This window comes from Panulirus ornatus, chromosome 12 (assembly GCF_036320965.1).
Source record: "Panulirus ornatus isolate Po-2019 chromosome 12, ASM3632096v1, whole genome shotgun sequence".
Classification (NCBI taxonomy): Eukaryota; Metazoa; Arthropoda; class Malacostraca; order Decapoda; family Palinuridae; genus Panulirus; species Panulirus ornatus.
In genome coordinates, this window is record NC_092235.1 from 39,602,898 (window position 1) to 39,624,823 (window position 21,926).

The following is a 21,926-nucleotide window of genomic DNA, read 5'->3' on the forward strand; positions in this document are numbered from 1 at the left end:
TACATAGTGCCATTGTACAAAGGCAAAGGGGATAAGAGTGAGTGCTCAAATTACAGAGGTATAAGTTTGTTGAGTATTCCTGGGAAATTATATAGGAGGGTATTGATTGAGAGGGTGAAGGCATGTACAGAGCATCAGATTGGGGAAGAGCAGTATGGTTTCAGAAGTGGTAGAGGATGTGTGGATCAGGTGTTTGCTTTGAAGAATGTATGTGAGAAATACTAGAAAAGCAAATGGATTTGGGTGAAGGCATGTACAGAGCATCAGATTGGGGAAGAGCAGTATGGTTTCAGAAGTGGTAGAGGATGTGTGGATCAGGTGTTTGCTTTGAAGAATGTATGTGAGAAATACTTAGAAAAGCAAATGGATTTGTATGTAGCATTTATGGATCTGGAGAAGGCATATGATAGAGTTGATAGAGATGCTCTGTGGAAGGTATTAAGAATATATGGTGTGGGAGGAAAGTTGTTAGAAGCAGTGAAAAGTTTTTATCGAGGATGTAAGGCATGTGTATGTGTAGGAAGAGAGGAAAGTGATTGGTTCTCAGTGAATGTAGGTTTGCGGCAGGGGTGTGTGATGTCTCCATGGTTGTTTAATTTGTTTATGGATGTGGTTGTTAGGGAGGTAAATGCAAGAGTTTTGGAAAGAGGGGCAAGTATGAAGTCTGTTGGGGATGAGAGAGCTTGGGAAGTGAGTCAGTTGTTGTTCGCTGATGATACAGCGCTGGTGGCTGATTCATGTGAGAAACTGCAGAAGCTGGTGACTGAGTTTGGTAAAGTGTGTGGAAGAAGAAAGTTAAGAGTAAATGTGAATAAGAGCAAGGTTATTAGGTACAGTAGGGTTGAGGGTCAAGTCAATTGGGAGGTGAGTTTGAATGGAGAAAAACTGGAGGAAGTGAAGTGTTTTAGATATCTGGGAGTGGATCTGGCAGCGGATGGATCCATGGAAGCGGAAGTGGATCATAGGGTGGGGGAGGGGGCGAAAATTCTGGGGGCCTTGAAGAATGTGTGGAAGTCGAGAACATTATCTCGGAAAGCAAAAATGGGTATGTTTGAAGGAATAGTGGTTCCAACAATGTTGTATGGTTGCGAGGCGTGGGCTATGGATAGAGTTGTGCGCAGGAGGATGGATGTGCTGGAAATGAGATGTTTGAGGACAATGTGTGGTGTGAGGTGGTTTGATCGAGTAAGTAACGTAAGGGTAAGAGAGATGTGTGGAAATAAAAAGAGCGTGGTTGAGAGAGCAGAAGAGGGTGTTTTGAAGTGGTTTGGGCACATGGAGAGAATGAGTGAGGAAAGATTGACCAAGAGGATATATGTGTCGGAGGTGGAGGGAACGAGGAGAAGAGGGAGACCAAATTGGAGGTGGAAAGATGGAGTGAAAAAGATTTTGTGTGATCGGGGCCTGAACATGCAGGAGGGTGAAAGGAGGGCAAGGAATAGAGTGAATTGGAGCGATGTGGTATACCGGGGTTGACGTGCTGTCAGTGGATTGAATCAAGGCATGTGAAGCGTCTGGGGTAAACCATGGAAAGCTGTGTAGGTATGTATATTTGCGTGTGTGGACGTATGTATATACATGTGTATGGGGGGGGGGGCCATTTCTTTCGTCTGTTTCCTTGCGCTACCTCGCAAACGCGGGAGACAGCGACAAAGTATAATAAAAAAAAATAATTTATGGATCTGGAGAAGGCATATGATAGAGTTGATAGAGATGCTGTGTGGAAGGTTTTAAGAATATATGGTGTGGGAGGCAAGTTGTTAGAAGCAGTGAAAAGTTTTTATCGAGGATGTAAGGCATGTGTACGTGTAGGAAGAGAGGAAAGTGAATGGTTCTCAGTGAATATAGGTTTCCGGCAGGGGTGTGTGATGTCTCCATGGTTGTTTAATTTTTTTATGGATGGGGTTGTTAGGGAGGTAAATGCAAAGAGTTTTGGAAAGAGGGGCAAGTATGCAGTCTGTTGTGGATGAGAAAGCTTGGGAAGTGAGTCAGTTGTTGTTCGCTGATGATACAGCGCTGGTGGCTGATTCATGTAAGAAACTGCAGAAACTGGTGACTGAGTTTGGTAAAGTGTGTGAAAGAAGAAAGTTAAGAGTAAATTTGAATAAGATCAAGGTTATTAGGTACAGTAGGGTTGAGGGTCAAGTCAATTGGGAGGTAAGTTTGAATGGAGAAAAACTGGAGGAAGTGAAGTGTTTTAGATACTTGGGAGTGGATCTGGCAGCGGATGGAACCATGGAAGCGGAAGTGAATCATAGGGTGGGGGAGGGGGCGAAAATTCTGGGAGCATTGAAGAATGTTTGGAAGTCGAGAACATTATCTCGGAAAGCAAAAATGGGTATGTTTGAAGGAATAGTGGTTCCAACAATGTTGTATGCTTGCGAGGCGTGGGCTATTCATAGAGTTGTGCGCAGGAGGGTGGATGTGCTGGAAATGAGATGTTTGAGGACAATATGTGGTGTGAGGTGGTTTGATTGAGTAAGTAATAGTTGGGTAAGAGAGATGTGTGGAAATAAAAAGAGTGTGGTTGAGAGAGCAGAAGAGGGTGTTTTGAAATGGTTTGGTCACATGGAGAGAATGAGTGAGGAAAGATTGACAAAGAGGATATATGTGTCACAGGTGGAGGGAACGAGAAGTGGGAGACCAAATTGGAGGTGGAAAGATGGAGTGAAAAAGATTTTGAGTGATCGGGGCCTGAACATGCAGGAGGGTGAAAGGCGTGCAAGGAATAGTGTGAATTGGAACGATGTGGTATACCGGGGTCGACGTGCTGTCAATGGATTGAACCAGGGCATGTGAAGCGTCTGGGCTAAACCATGGAAAGTTGTGTGGGGCCTGGATGTGGAAAGGGAGCTGTGGTTTCGGTGCATTATTACATGACAGCTAGAGACTGAGTGTGAACGAATGGGGCCTTTGTTGTCTTTTCCTAGCGCTACCTCGCACACATGAGGGGGTAGGGGGTTATTATTCCACGTGTGGCGAGGTGGCGATAGGAACAAATAAAGGCAGACAGTATGAATTATGTACATGTGTACATATGTATATGTCTGTGTGTGTATATATATGTGTACATTGAGATGTATAGGTATGTATATTTGCGTGTGTGGACGTGTATGTATATACATGTGTATGTGGGCGTGTTGGGCCATTCTTTCGTCTGTTTCCTTGCGCTACCTCGCTAACGCGGGAGACAGCGACAAAGCAAAAAAAAAAAAATAAAATAAATATATATATATATATATATATATATATATATATATATATATATATATATATATATATATATATATATATATGTTTATGGATGGGGTTGTTAGGGAGGTAAATGCAAGAGTTTTGGGAAGAGGGGCAAGTATGAAGTCTGTTGGGGATGAGAGAGCTTGGGAAGTGAGTCAGTTGTTGTTCGCTGATGATACAGCGCTGGTGGCTGATTCATGTGAGAAACTGCAGAAGCTGGTGACTGAGTTTGGTAAAGTGTGTGAAAGAAGAAAGTTAAGAGTAAATGTGAATAAGAGCAAGGTAATTAGGTACAGTAGGGTTGAGGGTCAAGTCAATTGGGAGGTAAGTTTGAATGGAGAAAAACTGGAGGAAGTAAAGTGTTTTAGATATCTGGGAGTGGATCTGGCAGCGGATGGAACCATGGAAGCGGAAGTGGATCATTGGGTGGGGGAGGGGGCGAAAATCCTGGGGGCCTTGAAGAATGTGTGGAAGTCGAGAACATTATCTCGGAAAGCAAAAATGGGTATGTTTGAAGGAATAGTGGTTCCAACAATGTTGTATGCTTGCGAGGCGTGGGCTATTCATAGAGTTGTGCGCAGGAGGATGGATGTGCTGGAAATGAGATGTTTGAGGACAATATGTGGTGTGAGGTGGTTTGATCGAGTAAGTAACGTAAGGGTAAGAGAGATGTGTGGAAATAAAAAGAGCGTGGTTGAGAGAGCAGAAGAGGGTGTTTTGAAGTGGTTTGGGCACATGGAGAGAATGAGTGAGGAAAGATTGACCAAGAGGATATATGTGTCGGAGGTGGAGGGAACGAGGAGAAGTGGGAGACCAAATTGGAGGTGGAAAGATGGAGTGAAAAAGATTTTGTGTGATTGGGGCCTGAACATGCAGGAGGGTGAAAGGAGGGCAAGGAATAGAGTGAATTGGATCGATGTGGTATACCGGGGTTGACGTGCTGTCAGTGGATTGAATCAGGGCATGTGAAGCGTCTGCGGTAAACCATGGAAAGCTGTGTAGGTATGTATATTTGCGTGTGTGGACGTATGTATATACATGGTGTATGGGGGTGGGTTGGGCCATTTCTTTCGTCTGTTTCCTTGCGTTACCTCGTAAACGCGGGAGACAGCGACAAAGCAAAAAAAAAAAAAAGTATGAAAGTAGGAGAGATGGCCAGAGAGCGTTATTGCATTACGTGTTAATTGATAGGCGCGCGAAAGAGAGACTTTTGGATGTTAATGTGCTGAGAGGTGCAACTGGAGGGATGTCTGATCATTTTCTTGTGGAGGCGAAGGTGAAGATTTGTAGAGGTTTTCAGAAAAGAAGAGAATGTTGGGGTGACTAGAGTGGTGAGAGTAAGTGAGCTTGGTAAGGACACTTGTGTGAGGAAGTACCGGGAGAGGCTGAGTACAGAATGGAAAAAGGTGAGAACTAAGGAGGTAAGGGGAGTGGAGGAGAAATGGGATGTATTTAGGGAAGCAGTGATTGCTTGCGCAAAAGATGCTTGTGGCATGAAAAGCGTGGGAGGTGGGCAGATTAGAAAGGGTAGTGAGTGGTGGGATGAAGAAGCAAGATTTTTAGTGAAAGAGAAGAGAGAGGCATTTGGACGATTTTTGCAGGGAAATAATGCAAATGAGTGGGAGATGTATAAAAGAAAGAGGCAGGAGGTCAAGAGAAACGTGCAAGAGGTGAAAAAGAGGGCAAATGAGAGTTGGAGTGAGAGAGTATCATTAAATTTAGGGAGAATAAAAAGATGTTTTGGAAGGAGGTAAACAAAGTGCGTAAGACAGTACAGTAGGGTTGAGGGACAAGTCAATTGGAAGGTAAGTTTGAATGAAGAAAAACTGGAGGAAGTGAAGTGTTCTGGGAGTGGATTTGGCAGCGAATGGAACCATGGAAGCTGAAGTGAGTCATAGGGTGGGGGAAGGGGCGAAAGTTCTGGAAGCATTGAAAAATGTGTGGAAAGCGAGAACATTATCTCGGAGAGCAAAAATGGTTGCGAGGCGTGGGCTATGGATAGAGTTGTGCGGAGGAGGGTGGATGTGCTGGAAATGAGATGTTTGAGGATATGTGGTGTGAGATGTGTGGTAATAAAAAGAGTGTGGCTGAGAGAGCGGAAGAGGGTGTATCAAAATGGTTTGGTCATATGGAGAGAATGAGTGAGGATAGATTGACAAAGAGGACATGTGTGTCAGAGGTGGAGGGAACGAGAAGTGGGAGACCAAATTGGAGGTGGAAAGATGGAGTGAAAAAATTTTGAGGGATCGGGGCCTGAACATGCAGGAGGGTGAAAGGCGTGCAAGGAATAGAGTGAAATGGAATGATGTGGTATACCGGGGTTGACGTGCTGTCAGTAGATTGAACTAGGGCATGTGAAGCGTCTGGGGTAAACCATGGAAAGTTTTGTGGGGCCTGGATGTAGAAATGGATCTGTGGTTTCGGTGCATTATACATGACAGCTAGAGACTGAGTGTGAACGAATGTGGCCTTTGTTGTCTTTTCCTAGTGCTACCTTGCGCACATGCGGGGGGAGGGGGTTGTCCTTTCATGTGTGGCGGATTGGAGACGGGAATGAGTAAGGGCAGACAGTATGAATTATGTTACATGTGTATATATGTATATGTCTGTGTGTATATATATATGTATACGTTGAGATGCATAGGTATGTATATGTGCGTGTCTGGACGTGTATGTACATACATGTGGTGGGTCGGGTCATTCTTTCGTCTGTTTCTTTGCGCTACCTCGCTAACGCGGGAGACTGCGACAAAGTATAATAAAAACAATAGTAATAAAAAAATGTGATATATATATATATATATATATATATATATATATATATATATATATATATATATATCTTTTCTTTTTTTCAAACTATTCGCCATTTCCCGCGTTAGCGAGGCAGCGTCAAGAACAGAGGACTGGGCCTCTGAGGGAATATCATATATCATATATATATATATATATATATATATATATATATATATATATATATATATATATATATATATCGAGTAAGTAACGTAAGGGTAAAAGAGATGTGTGGAAATAAAAAGAGCGTGGTTGAGAGAGCAGAAGAGGGTGTTTTGAAATGGTTTGGGCACATGGAGAGAATGAGTGAGGAAAGATTGACCAAGAGGATATATGTGTCGGAGGTGGAGGGAACGAGAAGAAGAGGGAGACCAAATTGGAGGTGGAAAGATGGAGTGAAAAAGATTTTGTGTGATCGGGGCCTGAACATGCAGGAGGGTGAAAGGAGGGCAAGGAATAGAGTGAATTGGAGCGATGTGGTATACCGGGGTTGATGTGCTGTCAGTGGATTGAATCAGGGCATGTGAAGCGTCTGGGGTAAACCATGGAAAGCTGTGTAGGTATGTATATTTGCGTGTGTGGACTTATGTATATACATATGTATGGGGGTGGGTTGGGCCTTTCTTTCGTCTGTTTCCTTGCGCTACCTCGCAAACGCGGGAGACAGCGGCAAAAAAAATAAAAAAAAAAAAAAAATATATATATATATATATATATATATATATATATATATATATATATATATATATATATATATATATATATATTCTATTATTATCCTTTTCGCTGTCTCCCGTGTTAGAGGGTTAGCGCAAGGAAACAGACGAAAGAAGGGCCCAGCCCTCCCACATACACATGTATACACACAGACACCCACACACGCAAATATACATAACTATACATTTCAAGGTATACATACATATACGTACACAGACATATACATATATACACATGCACATATTCATACATACTGCTTTCATCCATTTCCGCCGCCACCCCGCCACACATTGAATGACCCCCCCCTTCCCCCGTACACACAAGGTAGCGCTAGGAAAGGACAACAAAGTCCACATCCGTCTACACTTAGACTCTAGCTGTCATGTGTAAGGCACCGAAACCACAGTTCGCTTTCCACATCCAGGCCCCACAAAACTTCCATGGTTTACCCCAGACACTTTTCGTGCCCTAGTTCAATCTGATCACAGCAAGTCGACCCCGGTATACCACATCATCTCAATTCACTTCATTCTTCGCATGCATTTCACCCTCCTGCATGTTAAGGCCCTGATCGCTCAAAATCTTTTTCGATCCATCCTTCCAACTCTTCTTTGGTCTCCACCTTCTCGTTCCTTCCACCTCTGACACACATATCCTCTTTGTCAATCTTTCCTCACTCATTCACTCCATATGACCAAACCATTTCAATACACCCTCTTCTGCTCTCTCAACCACACTCTTTTTATTACCACACATCTCTCTCACCCTTTCATTACTTACTCGATCAAAACACCGCACACCACTTATTGTCCTCAAACATCTCATTTCCAGCACATCCACCCTCCACACAATCCCATCTATCGCCCATGCCTCACAACAATATAGCACTGGTGGAACCACTATTCCTTCAAACAAACCCATTCTTGCTTTCCGAGATAACGTTCTCGCCTTCCACACATTCTTCAACGCTGCCAGAACCTTCGCCCCGTCCTCCACCCTGTGACTCACCTCCGCTTCCATGGTTACATCTGCTACCAAATCCACTCCCACATATCTAAAACACTTCACTTCCTCCAGTTTTTCTCCATTCAAACTTATCTCCCAATTCACTTGTCCCTCAACCCTACTGAACCTAATAACCTCTTATTCATATTTACTCTCAGCTTTCTTCTTTCACACACTTTACCAAACTCAGTCACCAATTTCTGCAGTAATTTCTGCAGTTTCTGACCCGAATCAGCCACCAGCGTTGTATCATCAGCGAACAACAATTGACTCACTTCCCAAACACTCTCTCATCCCCAACAGACTGCATACTTGCCCCTCTCTCCAAAACTCTTGCATTCACCTCCCTAACAACCCCATCCATAAACAAATTAAACAACCATGGAGACATCACGCATCCCTGCCGCAAACCGACATTTACTTTCCTCTCTTCCTACCCGTACACATGCCTTACATCCTCGATAAAAGCTTTTCACTGCTTCTAGCAACTTACCTCCCACAACATATACTCGTAATACCTTCCACAGAGCATCTCTATCAACTCTTACCATATGCCTTAACCAGGTCCATAAATGCTACATACGAATCCATCTATTTTTCTAAGTATCTCACATACATTCTTCAAAGCAAACACCCGATCCACACATCCTCTGCCACTTCTGAAACCACACTGCTCCTCCCCAATCTAATGCTCTGCACATGCCTTCACCTTCTCAATCAATACCCTCCCATATAATTTACCAGGAATACTCAACAAACTTATACCTCTATAATTTGAACACTCACCTTTATCCCCTATGCCTATGTACAATGGCACAATACATGCATTCCGCCAATCCTCAGGCACTTCACCATGAACCATACATATAATGAATATCCTCACCAACCATTCAACAACACAATCAACCCCTTTTTTAATAAATTCCCCAGCAATACCATCCAAACCCGCCTTCTTGCCGGCTTTCATCTTCCGCAAAACTTTCACTACCTCTTTCTGTTTGCCAGATCATTCTCCCTGACCTTCTCACTTCGCACACAACCTCGACCAAAACACCCTATATCTCCCAAGCATATATACATGCATGGATGGACACTAGAGTAATCCATGAGGCAAGTTATACAGTTGGGTTAAGAGCCTCACGCACTCAGTATAAAGATACAAGCACAGAAATGGATGTGTCAGTGCCCACGTACAGAATGGGTCACCAAATTGACACGTTTATTTTCATAATGAATGATAACTATGATCTGCCAAATTTCAAAAGACAGGCTTTTCAGTTCCTCTAAAGTTCGTAAATACTTTCCCTTGTGTCTTTCTTTTAACCTTTCATTAATAGTTCAATATTCCAGTTAAGGCCTGGCCTTGATGTCGACTCGTGCTTGATTCTGGAGCCTCCAACGTGAAAAAAAAAAAAATACTTACGGTACTTTGTTAAGGGGATCACACAAGTTGAGGTACTCCATAGGGTCAGTCCGTCGCAGACGCTTCACCACAGGCGGTGGGGTGGTCCAGCGGTCTCCCTGCGGGTGGAGTAGTGCTTGCCCAACTTGGCCGCCCATTTTGACATAACCTCCCTCTTGACCAACAGGCACCGTGTCGCGTGCCACCCATCCAATACCCTCGAACTGGCCAAATGAATTGAAATGAATGAAGGAAAGCATACATACATTTTTGATGTATTTCATAGTACTCACTTATCTTACTCATAAGATCTTCAACAGTAAAGAAATAGACATAACTTGGCAAATATTCCTATTCGGGCACGACTGACCTGCTCATGCAACTCTCGGTCTGCTTTCTTCTCGGTTCCCTGGAGTGTCTGAGGGTCGTGGGTGAGGCAGGCCTCGCCGGTATGGTCAGAAAAGTGGTGGTGGTACATGGAAGTATAGTCCGGCAGAGTGGAAGCCGCAAGGGGCACACCTAGCCAGTCTACCTCCACCATTTCCTCTGCCTCCTTCTGCGCTGACTTCACGTTTTCCATGGTATTCTCCCTAAGGCTTTCCACCACCACTTGCGTCTCCTGCTGTGGCTTTGTCGTCATGTTCTCATCGGCAAAGCGAACTCCAGGGAAGTCTAACGCAATTCCAGGTTTCTCTTTTCCAGCCATGGGCATTTCTGCCAGTGCAGCCTTCGAGGAATTCATGCTTGCCTGGGGTACTCCCGGAATGTCCTGAATCCCAGACATGGTATCCTGCTATAGGAAGAAATCATCAGATTATCCCACTAATATCACTGCCTGTTCTCACTCAGTGATCAAACAAATTATCATAAACTCTCAACCTGTGCTTCGGTTCCCCTGTAAACATGAGCCAGCGCTTTTTCAGGAAATATCGATAAAATGTGAATTGTAATTAAACCATGTGACTATGAAAATACTAAATATATGCACCTCTTAACCGAGATATCCTTATTATCATATTATCACAATTTTGCGCGCGATCCAGTAAATTCCTATGAGTCCACGGCGAAAATGAAACGCGATAAGTTCCCAAGTGCACTTTCGTGTAATAATCACATCAGGGGAGAAACAACAGAGAAATATAACAGTCAGTTGCTATACAACGAAGAGACGTGTAGCTAGGACGCAATTTGGTAAACATGTGACTGTCCAAGACAGGCAACGAGCGTATCATAAACTTATTAAACAAGGCTTTTCATTCTTGTTCTGTTCATATACCATATTCATGTTGCTGAAGTCTAAAAGAAAGATCCTTACCAGTTTGCCCAAAATAATACTTATCACAATTTCTACATGGCACTTTACAGATGCACCCAGGAGAATTTTCTGATGAGTTCATGATTAAGATATTCTTTATGATATTATTGTTGCTGATTTAAGGATTTAAGCAACATTGGAAGTAAAGTTAAATCACTATTAAAAGGGAAAACTAAAAGATTCTTGTCGTCAATGAGAGGTTTGGGCTCAACTCTATAAAATGACTTCCTTGCTAACTTAAGGGATTTATCAATGAAAGATCTAATAGAATATATCTTCTCAAAATCATCATCAATAAACTCTGGACTGCATATACGTAATGCCCTAAGGAACATAGATTGAAATGATGATTATTTAACGCTGTCATGTTGAGATAAGTAATAATGGATATATGAGCATACATTGGTAGGTTTTCTGTACATGCTTAACTTAAACTTGTTTCCTTGCCTATGGGTCATGCACTCTAAAAATGGTAATATACCATTATTTTCATTTTCTACAGTAAATTTGATGGAAGTTACTAAATTGTTAAGTAAGGGGAGAAATGTTTGTAAATTTTCATTTGTTGGCCAATCACAAAGAACATCATCTACATACCTAAACCATATTGCATTAGAAGGTAAGATATCCTTTAGTAATTTTGTTTAAAAAAATTCCATGGAAAGATTACTTAGCGCAGGTGAAAGAGCGTTACCCATGACCATATCAAATTTTTTTTAAGCATAATAATCTCCATTGAATTTAAATACACAGTCTTTTATACACAATTTTATCAGTTCACTGAAAACAGACTTTGAAAGGAGTAAATGAATATCATCTAAAACATCAAATAAATATTCTAAAAGGTCATCAACTGGAACTTTTGTGAACAGTGAGGAAACATCAAAGCTAACAAGTTTGAAATCAAAATTAACACTGATATTGTTAAGCTTAAATCTACTTGTTCATGATATTAGAATTTGATATCTTACCCACTAAAGGGCTTAATAAAGAAACTAATCATTTTGACAATTTATATGTAATGGAGCCTACTGAACTCACTATAGGTCTTGCTGGAAAATTTTGTTTATGCGTTTTGATAAGTCTATACATATATGGCAATGAGGGGAACAAAGATGACAAACTTTTGATAATAGAACCATTACCTTTCAACAACAACTTCAGTTCTTTATTGAAATGGGAATTAACTGCTTCTAGGGGATTTTTACTGAGTTTGAAATATGTTGTGTCATCATTTAAAAGATCATTCATTTTAGATGAATAATTACTTTTGTCTATAATCACAACGTAGTCTTGTCTTGCGCACGTTATTCACCTCTTCCAAAACATCCTTTATTGTCCCTAAAAGTTAATGATACTCTCTCACCCCAACTCTCATTTGCCCTCTTTTTCAATCCTTGCACCTTCCTTTTGACCTCCTGCTGCAATCCTTTATACATCTCCCAATAATTTGCACTACTTTCTTGTAAGTATCGGCCAAAAACCTCTCTTTTCTCTTTCATTAACAACTTTACTTGTTCATCTCACTACTCAATACCCTTTCTAATCTGCCCATCTCCCACCTTTTTCATGCCTCAAGCATCCTTTGCACATGCCATCACTGCTTCCCTGAATACATCCCATTCTTCATCCATTTCCCTCACGTCATTTGCTCTCACCTTTTGTCATTCTACGCTTAATCTCTCCTGGTACTTCCTTACACAAGTCTCCTTTCCAAGCTCACTTACCCTCACCACTCTCTCCTCCCCAACATATTCTCTTCTTTTTTGAAAACCTCCACAAATCTTCATCTTCGCCTCCACAGGATAGTGATCAGACATTCCACAAGCTGCCCCACTCAGCACATTTACATCCAAAAGTCTCTCGTTAACACACGTAATCTGATAATGCTGTTTGACCATCTCTCCTACTCACATAAATATACTCTTGTATATCTCTTTATCAAACTAGGAATTCCCAATAACCAGTCTTTTTTTCAACACACAAATCCATAAGCTCTTCACCATTTCTATTCGCAACACTGAATACCCCATGTACACCAATTATACCCTCAACTGCCACATTACTCACCTTCGCATTTAAATCACCCATCACTGATACCCGGTCTCGTGCAACAAAACTGCTGACACACTCACTCAGCTTCTCCCAAAACACTTAACGCTCATAATTTTTGTTCTCATGACCAGGTGCATAAGCACCAGTTATCACCAATATCTCTCCATCCACTTTCAGTTTTTCCCATATCAATCTAGAATTTACTTTCTTACACTCTATCACACACTCCTACAACTGCTTCAGGAGTAGTCTTACTCCTTCCTTAGGTCTTGTCCTCTCACAAACCAATTCACTTTACTCCCAAGAATCCTCCAAACCATTCTTTCCCTTTGCCCCTGAGCTTCGTTTCCGTCAGAGCCAAAACATCCAGGTTTCTTTCCTCAAACATACTACCTATCTCTCCTTTCTCTTGGTTACATCCACACACATTTAGACACCCCAATCTGAGCCTTCGAGGAGGATGAGTACTCCCCGCTTGGCTCCTTCTTCTGTTTCCTCTTTTAGAAATTGAAATACAAGGAGGGGAGAAGACAATGAAGGTTGGTCTTCGGTAAGGATGTGTGATTTAATAACTATGGTTATTAAATTTGCTTATGATTGGGGTGGTGAGAGAGGTAAATGCGAGAATCTTGGAGAGAGGAGCGAGTATTAAGTCTGTGGGGGAAAGAGTGCACATAAGAAAGTGTAGCGAGTGGTGGGATAAAGATGTAAAGTTTCTAATGAAAGAGAGGCGCTTGAGCGGTACTCACAGGGAAGGAGTGCAAATGATTGGGAGACACATATAAGAAAGCAGCAGAAAGTCAAGAGGAAGGTGCAGGGAAAGCGAGTACCAGTAAATTTTAAGGAAAATAAGATGTTTTGGAAGAGGGCAGATAATGTGTGAAAGACAAGAAAACAAATGAGAACATTGTTGAAGGGGGCAAAAATGGAAATGATAAAAGGTGGTGATGAAGTGAGGGGGAGATAGAATATTTTGCAGGAATGTTAAAGGTGCTTGATGATAGAGTGGCAAATATAGGGTGTTCGGGTTGGGATGACATGCGGATTGAGAGAGTCATGCAGTGTGGTTTTGTAAAGAAAGAAGAGGTGGTGAAAGCCTTGCGTCATATGAAATGCGGCACGGCGTGAGTTGGGGTGAGAGAGTATCATTAAATTTTAAGGAAAATAAAGGATGTTTTGGAAGAGGTAAATAACGTGCGCAAGACAAGACTACAAATGGGAACATCACTGTTGTGATTATAGACAAAAGTAATTATTCATCTGAAATGAATGATCTTTTAAATGATGACACAACATACTTCAAACTCAGTAAAAATCCCCTAGAAGCAGTTAATTCCCATTTCAATAAAGAACTGAAGTTGTTGTTGAAAGGTAATGGTTCTATTATCAAAAGTTTGTCATCTTTGTTCCCCTCATTGCCATATATGTATAGACTTATCAAAACGCATAAACAAAATTTTCCAGCAAGACCTATAGTGAGTTCAGTGGGCTCCATTACATATAAATTGTCAAAATGATTAGTTTCTTTATTAAGCCCTTTAGTGGGTAAGATATCAAATTCTAATATCATGAACAAGTAGATTTAAGCTTAACAATATCAGTGTTAATTTTGATTTCAAACTTGTTAGCTTTGATGTTTCCTCACTTTTCACAAAAGTTCCAGTTGATGACCTTTTAGAATATTTATTTGATTTTTTAGATGATATTCATTTACTCCTTTCAAAGTCTGTTTTCAGTGAACTGATAAAATTGTGTATAAAAGACTGTGTATTTAAATTCAATGGAGATTATTATGCTTAAAAAAATTTGATATGGTCATGGGTAACGCTCTTTCACCTGTGCTAAGTAATCTTTCCATGGAATTTTTTTAAACAAAATTACTAAAGGATATCTTACCTTCTAATGCAATTTGGTTTAGGTATGTAGATGATGTTTTTGTGTTTGGCCAACAAATGAAAATTTACAAACATTTCTCCCCTTACTTAACAATTTAGTAACTTCCATCAAATTTACTGTAGAAAATGAAAATAATGGTATGTTACCATTTTTAGAGTGCATGACCCATAGGCAAGGAAACAAGTTTAAGTTTAGCATATACAGAAAACCTACCAATGTATGCTCATATGTCCATTATTACTTATCTCAACATGACAGCGTTAAATAATCATTTCAATCTATGTTCCTTAGGGCATTACGTATATGCAGTCCAGAGTTTATTGATGATGACTTTGAGAAGATATACTCTATTAGATCTTTCATTGATAAATCCCTTAAGTTAGCAAGGAAGTCATTTTACAGAGTTGAGCCCAAACCTCCCATTGACGACAAGAATCTTTTAGTTTTCCCTTTTAATAGTGATTTAACTTTACTTCCAATGTTGCTTAAATCTTTAGATCAGCAACAATAATATCATAAAGAAAATCTTAATCATAAACTCATCAGAAAATTTTCCTGGGTGCATCTGTAAAGTGCCATGTAGAAATTGTGATAAGTATTATTTTGGGCAAACTGGTAAGGATCTTTCTTTTAGACTTCAGCAACATGAATATTGTATATGAACAGAACAAGAATGAAAAGCCTTCTTTAATAAGTTTGTGATACGCTCGTTGTCTGTCTTGGACAATCTCATGTGTATATATATATATATATATATATATATATATATATATATATATATATATATATATATATATATATATATATATATATATATATATATATATATATATATATATATATATATATATATATATATATATATATATATATATATATATAAATATATATATATATATATATATATATATATATATATATATATATATATATATATATATATATATATATATATATATATATATATTTATATATATATATATATATATATATATATATATATATATATATATATATATATATATATATATATATGTATGTATATATATATATATATATATATATATATATATATATATATATATTTTTTTTTTTTTTTTTTTTTTGCTTTGTCGCTGTCTCCCGCGTTTGCGAGGTAGCGCAAGGAAACAGACGAAAGAAATGGCCCAACCCACCCCCCCATACACATGTATATACATACGTCCACACACGCAAATATACATACCTACACAGCTTTCCATGGTTTACCCCAGACGCTTCACATGCCTTGATTCAATCCACTGACAGCACGTCAACCCCGGTATACCACATCGCTCCAATTCACTCTATTCCTTGCCCTCCTTTCACCCTCCTGCATGTTCAGGCCCCGATCACACAAAATCTTTTTCACTCCATCTTTCCACCTCCAATTTGGTCTCCCACTTCTCCTCGTTCCCCCCACCTCCGACACATATATCCTCTTGGTCAATCTTTCCTCACTCATTCTCTCCATGTGCCCAAACCTTTTCAAAACACCCTCTTCTGCTCTCTCAACCACGCTCTTTTTATTTCCACACATCTCTCTTACCCTTACGTTACTTACTCGATCAAACCACCTCACACCACACATTGTCCTCAAACATCTCATTTCCAGCACATCCATCCTCCTGCGCACAACTATATCCATAGCTCACGCCTCGCAACCATACAACATTGTTGGAACCACTATTCCTTCAAACATACCCATTTTTGCTTTCCGAGATAATGTTCTCGACTTCCACACATTCTTCAAGGCTCCCAGAAATTTTCGCCCCCTCCCCCACCCTATGATCCACTTCCGCTTCCATGGTTCCATCCGCTGCCAGATCCACTACCAGATATCTAAAACACTTTACTTCCTCCAGTTTTTCTCTATTCAAACTTACCTCCCAATTGACTTGACCCTCAACCCTATTGTACCTAATAACCTTGCTCTTATTTGCATTTACTCTTAACTTTCTTCTTTCACACACTTTACCAAACTCAGTCACCAGCTTATGCAGTTTCTCACACGAATCAGCCACCAGCGCTGTATCATCAGCGAACAACAACTGACTCACTTCCCTAGCTCTCTCATCCACAACAGACTTCATACTTGACCCTCTTTCCAAAACTCTTGCATTCACCTCCCTAACAACACCATCCATAAACAAATTAAACAACCATGGAGACATCACACACCCCTGCCGCAAACCTACATTCACTGAGAACCAATCACTTTCCTCTCTTCCTACACGTACACATGCCTTACATCCTCGATAAAAACTTTTCACTGCTTCTAACAACTTGCCTCCCACACCATATATTCTTAAAACCTTCCACAGAGCATCTCTATCAACTCTATCATATGCCTTCTCCAGATCCATAAATGCAATGATGGCTTGCGCAAGAGATACTTGTGGAATGAGAAGCGTGGGAGGTGGGTTGATTAGAAAGGGTAGTGAGTGGTGGGATGAAGAAGGAAGATTATTAGTGAAAGAGAAGAGAGAGGCATTTAGACGATTTTTACAGGGATATAATGCAAATGACTGGGATATTTATAAAAGAAAGAAGCAGGAGGTCAAAAGAAAGGTGCAAGAGGTAAAAAAAGAGGGCAAATGAGAGTTGGGGTGAGAGAGTATCATTAAATTTTAGGGAGAATAAAGAGATGTTTTGAAAGGAGGTAAATAAAGTGCGTAAGACAAGGGAACAAATGGGAACATTAGTGAAGGGGGCTAATGGGGAGTTGATAACAAGTAGTTGCGATGTGAGAAGGAGAGAGAGTGAGTATTTTGAAGGTTTGTTGAAAGTGTTTGATGATAGAGTGGCAGATATAGGGTGTTTTGGTCGAGGTGGTGTGCAAAGTGAAAGGGTTAGAAGAATGATTTGGTAAACAGAGAGGAGGTAGTGAAAGCTTTGCGGAAGATGAAAGCCGGCAACGCAACGGGTTTTGATGGTATTGCAGTGGAATTTATTAAAAGACGGGTCTACTGTGTTGTTGACTGGTACGGTTATTTAATGCATGTATGGCTCATGGTGAGGTGCCTGAGGATTGGCGAAATGTTTGCATAATGCCATTTTAGAAAGAGAAAGGGGATAAAAGTGAGTTCTCGAATTACAGATGTATAAGTTAGTTCAGTATTCCTGGGAAATTATATGGGAGGGTATTGATTGAGAGGGTGAAAGCATGTACAGATCATCAGATTGGGGAAGAGCAGTGTGGTTTCAGAAGTAGTAGAGGATGTGTGGATCAGTTGTTTGCTTTGAAGAATTTATATGAGAAATACTTAGAAAAGCAAATGGATTTATATGTAACATTTATGGATAATGAAGAAGGCATATAATAGAGTTGACACAGATGCTCTGTGGAAGGTATCAAGAATATATGGTGTGGGAGGCATGTCGTTAGAAGCAGTGGAAAGTTTTCATCGAGAATGTAAGGCATATATACGTGTAGGAAGAGAGGAAAGTGATTGGTTCTCAGTGAATGTTGCTTTCCAGGAGAGGTCCGGGATGTCTCCATTGTTGTTTAATTTGTTTATGGATGGGGTTGTTAGGAAGGTGAATGCAAAAGTTTTGGAAAGAGGGTCAAGTATGCAGTCTGTTGTGGATAACAGAGCTTGGTAAGTGAGTCAGTTGTTTTTCGCTGATGATACAGCGATAGTGGCTGAGTTTGGTAAAGTGTGTGAAAGAAGAAAGCCGAGAGTAAATGTGAATAAGAGCATGGTTATTAGGTACAAAGGGTTGAGGGACAAGTCAATTTGGAAGTAAGTTTGAGTGAGGAAGAACTAAAGGAAGTGAAGTGTTTTACATATCTGGGAGTGGATTTGGTAGCGGATGGAACCATGCAAGCGGAAGTGAATCATAGGATGGGGGAGGGGGTGAAAGATCTGGGAGCGTTGAAAAATGTCTGAAATTTGAGAACGTTATCTTGGAAAGCAAAAATGAGTATGTTTGAAAGAATAGTGGTTCCAACAATGTCATATGGTTGCGGGGCGTGGGCTATGGATAGAGTTGTGTGGAGGACTGTGGATGTGCTGGAAATGAGATATGTGAGGACAATATGTGGTGTGAGGTGGTTTGATATAGTAAGTAATGAAAGGGTAAGAGAGATGTGTGGTGATAAAAAGAGTGTAGTTGAGAGAGCAGAACAGGGTGTTTTGAAATGGTTTGGTCACATAGACAGAATGAGTGAGGAAAGATTGAAAAAGAGGTGGAGGGAACGAGGAGAAGTGGGAGACCAAATTGGAGGTGCAAAGATGGAGTGGAAAAGATTTTGAGTGATCGGGGCCTGAACATGCAGGTGGGTGAAAGGCGTGCAAGGAATAGAGTGAATTGGAACGAGGTGGTATACCGGGTTTGACGTGCTGTCAATGGATTGAACTAGGGAATGTGAAGTGTCTAAGGTAAACCATGGAAATGTTTGTGGGGCCTGGATGTGGAAAGGGAGCTTTGGTTTCGGTGCATTATAAATGACAGCTAGAGAATGAGTGTGAAGGAATGTGGCCTTTGTGTCTTTTTCTTAGGCTACCTCGCGCACATGCGGGGGGGACGGGGTTGTCCTTTTATATGTGGCGGGGTGCCTCTGAGAATGAATAAAGGCAGACAGTATGAATTATGTACATGTGTATATATGTATATGTCTATGTTTGTATATATATATATATATATATATATATATATATATATATATATATATATATATATATATATATATATATATATATATATATTTTTTATATTTATTATACTTTGTCGCTGTCTCCCGCGTTTGCGAGGTAGCGCAAGGAAACAGACGAAAGAAATGGCCCAACCCCCCCCCCATACACATGTATATACATACGTCCACACACGCAAATATACATACCTACACAGCTTTCCATGGTTTACCCCAGACGCTTCACATGCCTTGATTCAATCCACTGACAGCACGTCAACCCCGGTGTACCACATCGCTCCAATTCACTCTATTCCTTGCCCTCCTTTCACCCTCCTGCATGTTCAGGCCCCGATCACACAAAATCTTTTTCACTCCATCTTTCCACCTCCAATTTGGTCTCCCTCTTCTCCTCGTTCCCTCCACCTCCGACACATATATCCTCTTGGTCAATCTTTCCTCACTCATTCTCTCCATGTGCCCAAACCACTTCAAAACACCCTCTTCTGCTCTCTCAACCACGCTCTTTTTATTTCCAGACATCTCTCTTACCCTTACGTTACTCACTCGATCAAACCACCTCACACCACACATTGTCCTCAAACATCTCGTTTCCAGCACATCCATCCTCCTGCGCACAACTCTATCCATAGCCCACGCCTCGCAACCATACAACATTGTTGGAACCACTATTCCTTCAAACATACCCATTTTTGCTTTCCGAGATAATGTTCTCGACTTCCTCACATTCTTCAAGGATATATATATATATATATATATATATATATATATATATATATATATATATATATATATATATATATATATATATATATATATATATATATATATATATATATATATATATTTCCCTGGGGAAATGCAATTGAGTGGGAGATGTATAAAAGAAAGAGACAGGAGGTCAAGAGAAAGGTGCAAGAGGTGAAAAAAAGGGCAAATGAGAGTTTGGGTGAGAGAGTATCATTAAATTTTAGGGAGAATAAAAAGATGTTCTGGAAGGAGGTAAATAAAGTGCGTAAGACAAGGGAGCAAATGGGAACTTCAGTGAAGGGCGCAAGTGGGGAGGTGATAACAAGTAGTGGTGATGTGAGAAGGAGATGGAGTGAGTATTTTGAAGGTTTGTTGAATGTGTTTGATGATAGAGTGGCAGATATAGGGTGTTTTGGTCGAGGTGGTGTGCAAAGTGAGAGGGTTAGGGAAAATGATTTGGTAAACAGAGAAGAGGTAGTGAAAGCTTTGCGGAAGATGAAATCCGGCAAGGCAGCGGGTTTGGATGGTATTGCAGTGGAATTTATTTAAAAAGGGGGTGACTATATTGTTGACGGGTTGGTAAGGTTATTTAATGTATGTATGACTCATGGTGAGGTTCCTGAGGATTGGCGGAATGCGTGCATAGTGCCATTGTACAAAGGCAAAGGGGATAAGAGTGAGTGCTCAAATTACAGAGGTATAAGTTTGTTGAGTATTCCTGGTAAATTATATGGGAGGGTATTGATTGAGAGGGTGAAGGCATGTACAGAGCATCAGATTGGGGAAGAGCAGTGTGGTTTCAGAAGTGGTAGAGGATGTGTGGATCAGGTGTTTGCTTTCAAGAATGTATGTGAGAAATACTTAGAAAAGCAAATGGATTTGTATGTAGCATTTATGGATCTGGAGAAGGCATATGATAGAGTTGATAGAGATGCTCTGTGGAAGGTATTAAGAATATATGGTGTGGGAGGAAAGTTGTTAGAAGCAGTGAAAAGTTTTTATCGAGGATGTAAGGCATGTGTACGTGTAGGAAGAGAGGAAAGTGATTGGTTCTCAGTGAATGTAGGTTTGCGGCAGGGGTGTGTGATGTCTCCATGGTTGTTTAATTTGTTTAGGGATGGGGTTGTTAGGGAGGTAAATGCAAGAGTTTTGGATAGAGGGGCAAGGATGAAGTCTGTTGTGGATGAGAGAGCTTGGGAAGTGAGTCACTTGTTGTTCGCTGATGATACAGCGCTGGTGGCTGATTCATGTGAGAAACTGCAGAGGCTGGTGACTGAGTTTGGAAAAGTGTGTGGAAGAAGAAAGTTAAGAGTAAATGTGAATAAGAGCAAGGTTATTAGGTACAGTAGGGTTGAGGGTCAAGTCAATTGGGAGGTGAGTTTGAATGGAGAAAAACTGGAGGAAGTGAAGTGTTTTAGATATCTGGGAGTGGATCTGGCAGCGGATGGAACCATGGAAGCGGAAGTGGATCATAGGGTGGGGGAGGGGGCGAAAATCCTGGGGGCCTTGAAGAATGTGTGGAAGTCGAGAACATTATCTCGGAAAGCAAAAATGGGTATGTTTGAAGGAATAGTGGTTCCAACAATGTTGTATGGTTGCGAGGCGTGGGCTATGGATAGAGTTGTGCGCAGGAGGATGGATGTGCTGGAAATGAGATGTTTGAGGACAATGTGTGGTGTGAGGAGGTTTGATCGAGTGAGTAACGTAAGGGTAAGAGAGATGTGTGGAAATAAAAAGAGCGTGGTTGAGAGAGCAGAAGAGGGTGTTTTGAAGTGGTTTGGGCACATGGAGAGGATGAGTGAGGAAAGATTGACCAAGAGGATATATGTGTCGGAGGTGGAGGGAACAAGGAGAAGAGGGAGACCAAATTGGAGGTGGAAAGATGGAGTGAAAAAGATTTTGTGTGATCGGGGCCTGAACATGCAGGAGGGTGAAAGGAGGGCAAGGAATAGAGTGAATTGGAGCGATGTGGTATACCGGGGTTGACGTGCTGTCAGTGGATTGAAGCAGGGCATGTGAAGCGTCTGGGGTAAACCATGGAAAGCTGTGTAGGTATGTATATTTGCGTGTGTGGACGT

At 40.8% G+C, this 21,926-nt stretch overlaps 1 protein-coding gene across 1 annotated transcript in view; it reads right to left on the reverse strand.

The window, feature by feature from the left end:
• Window positions 1-21,926, reverse strand: part of LOC139751736 (uncharacterized) — a 96,717-nt gene that overhangs the window by 23,995 nt on the left and 50,796 nt on the right. Inside the window, exons 2-3 of the mRNA XM_071667289.1 lie at window positions 9,528-9,950; window positions 9,179-9,381 (exon numbers count right to left, since the gene is read on the reverse strand). Coding sequence (XP_071523390.1) covers window positions 9,179-9,381; window positions 9,528-9,941 — 617 coding nt within the window. The 5' untranslated portion in view covers window positions 9,942-9,950. The remainder of the gene's footprint in view (window positions 1-9,178; window positions 9,382-9,527; window positions 9,951-21,926) is intronic.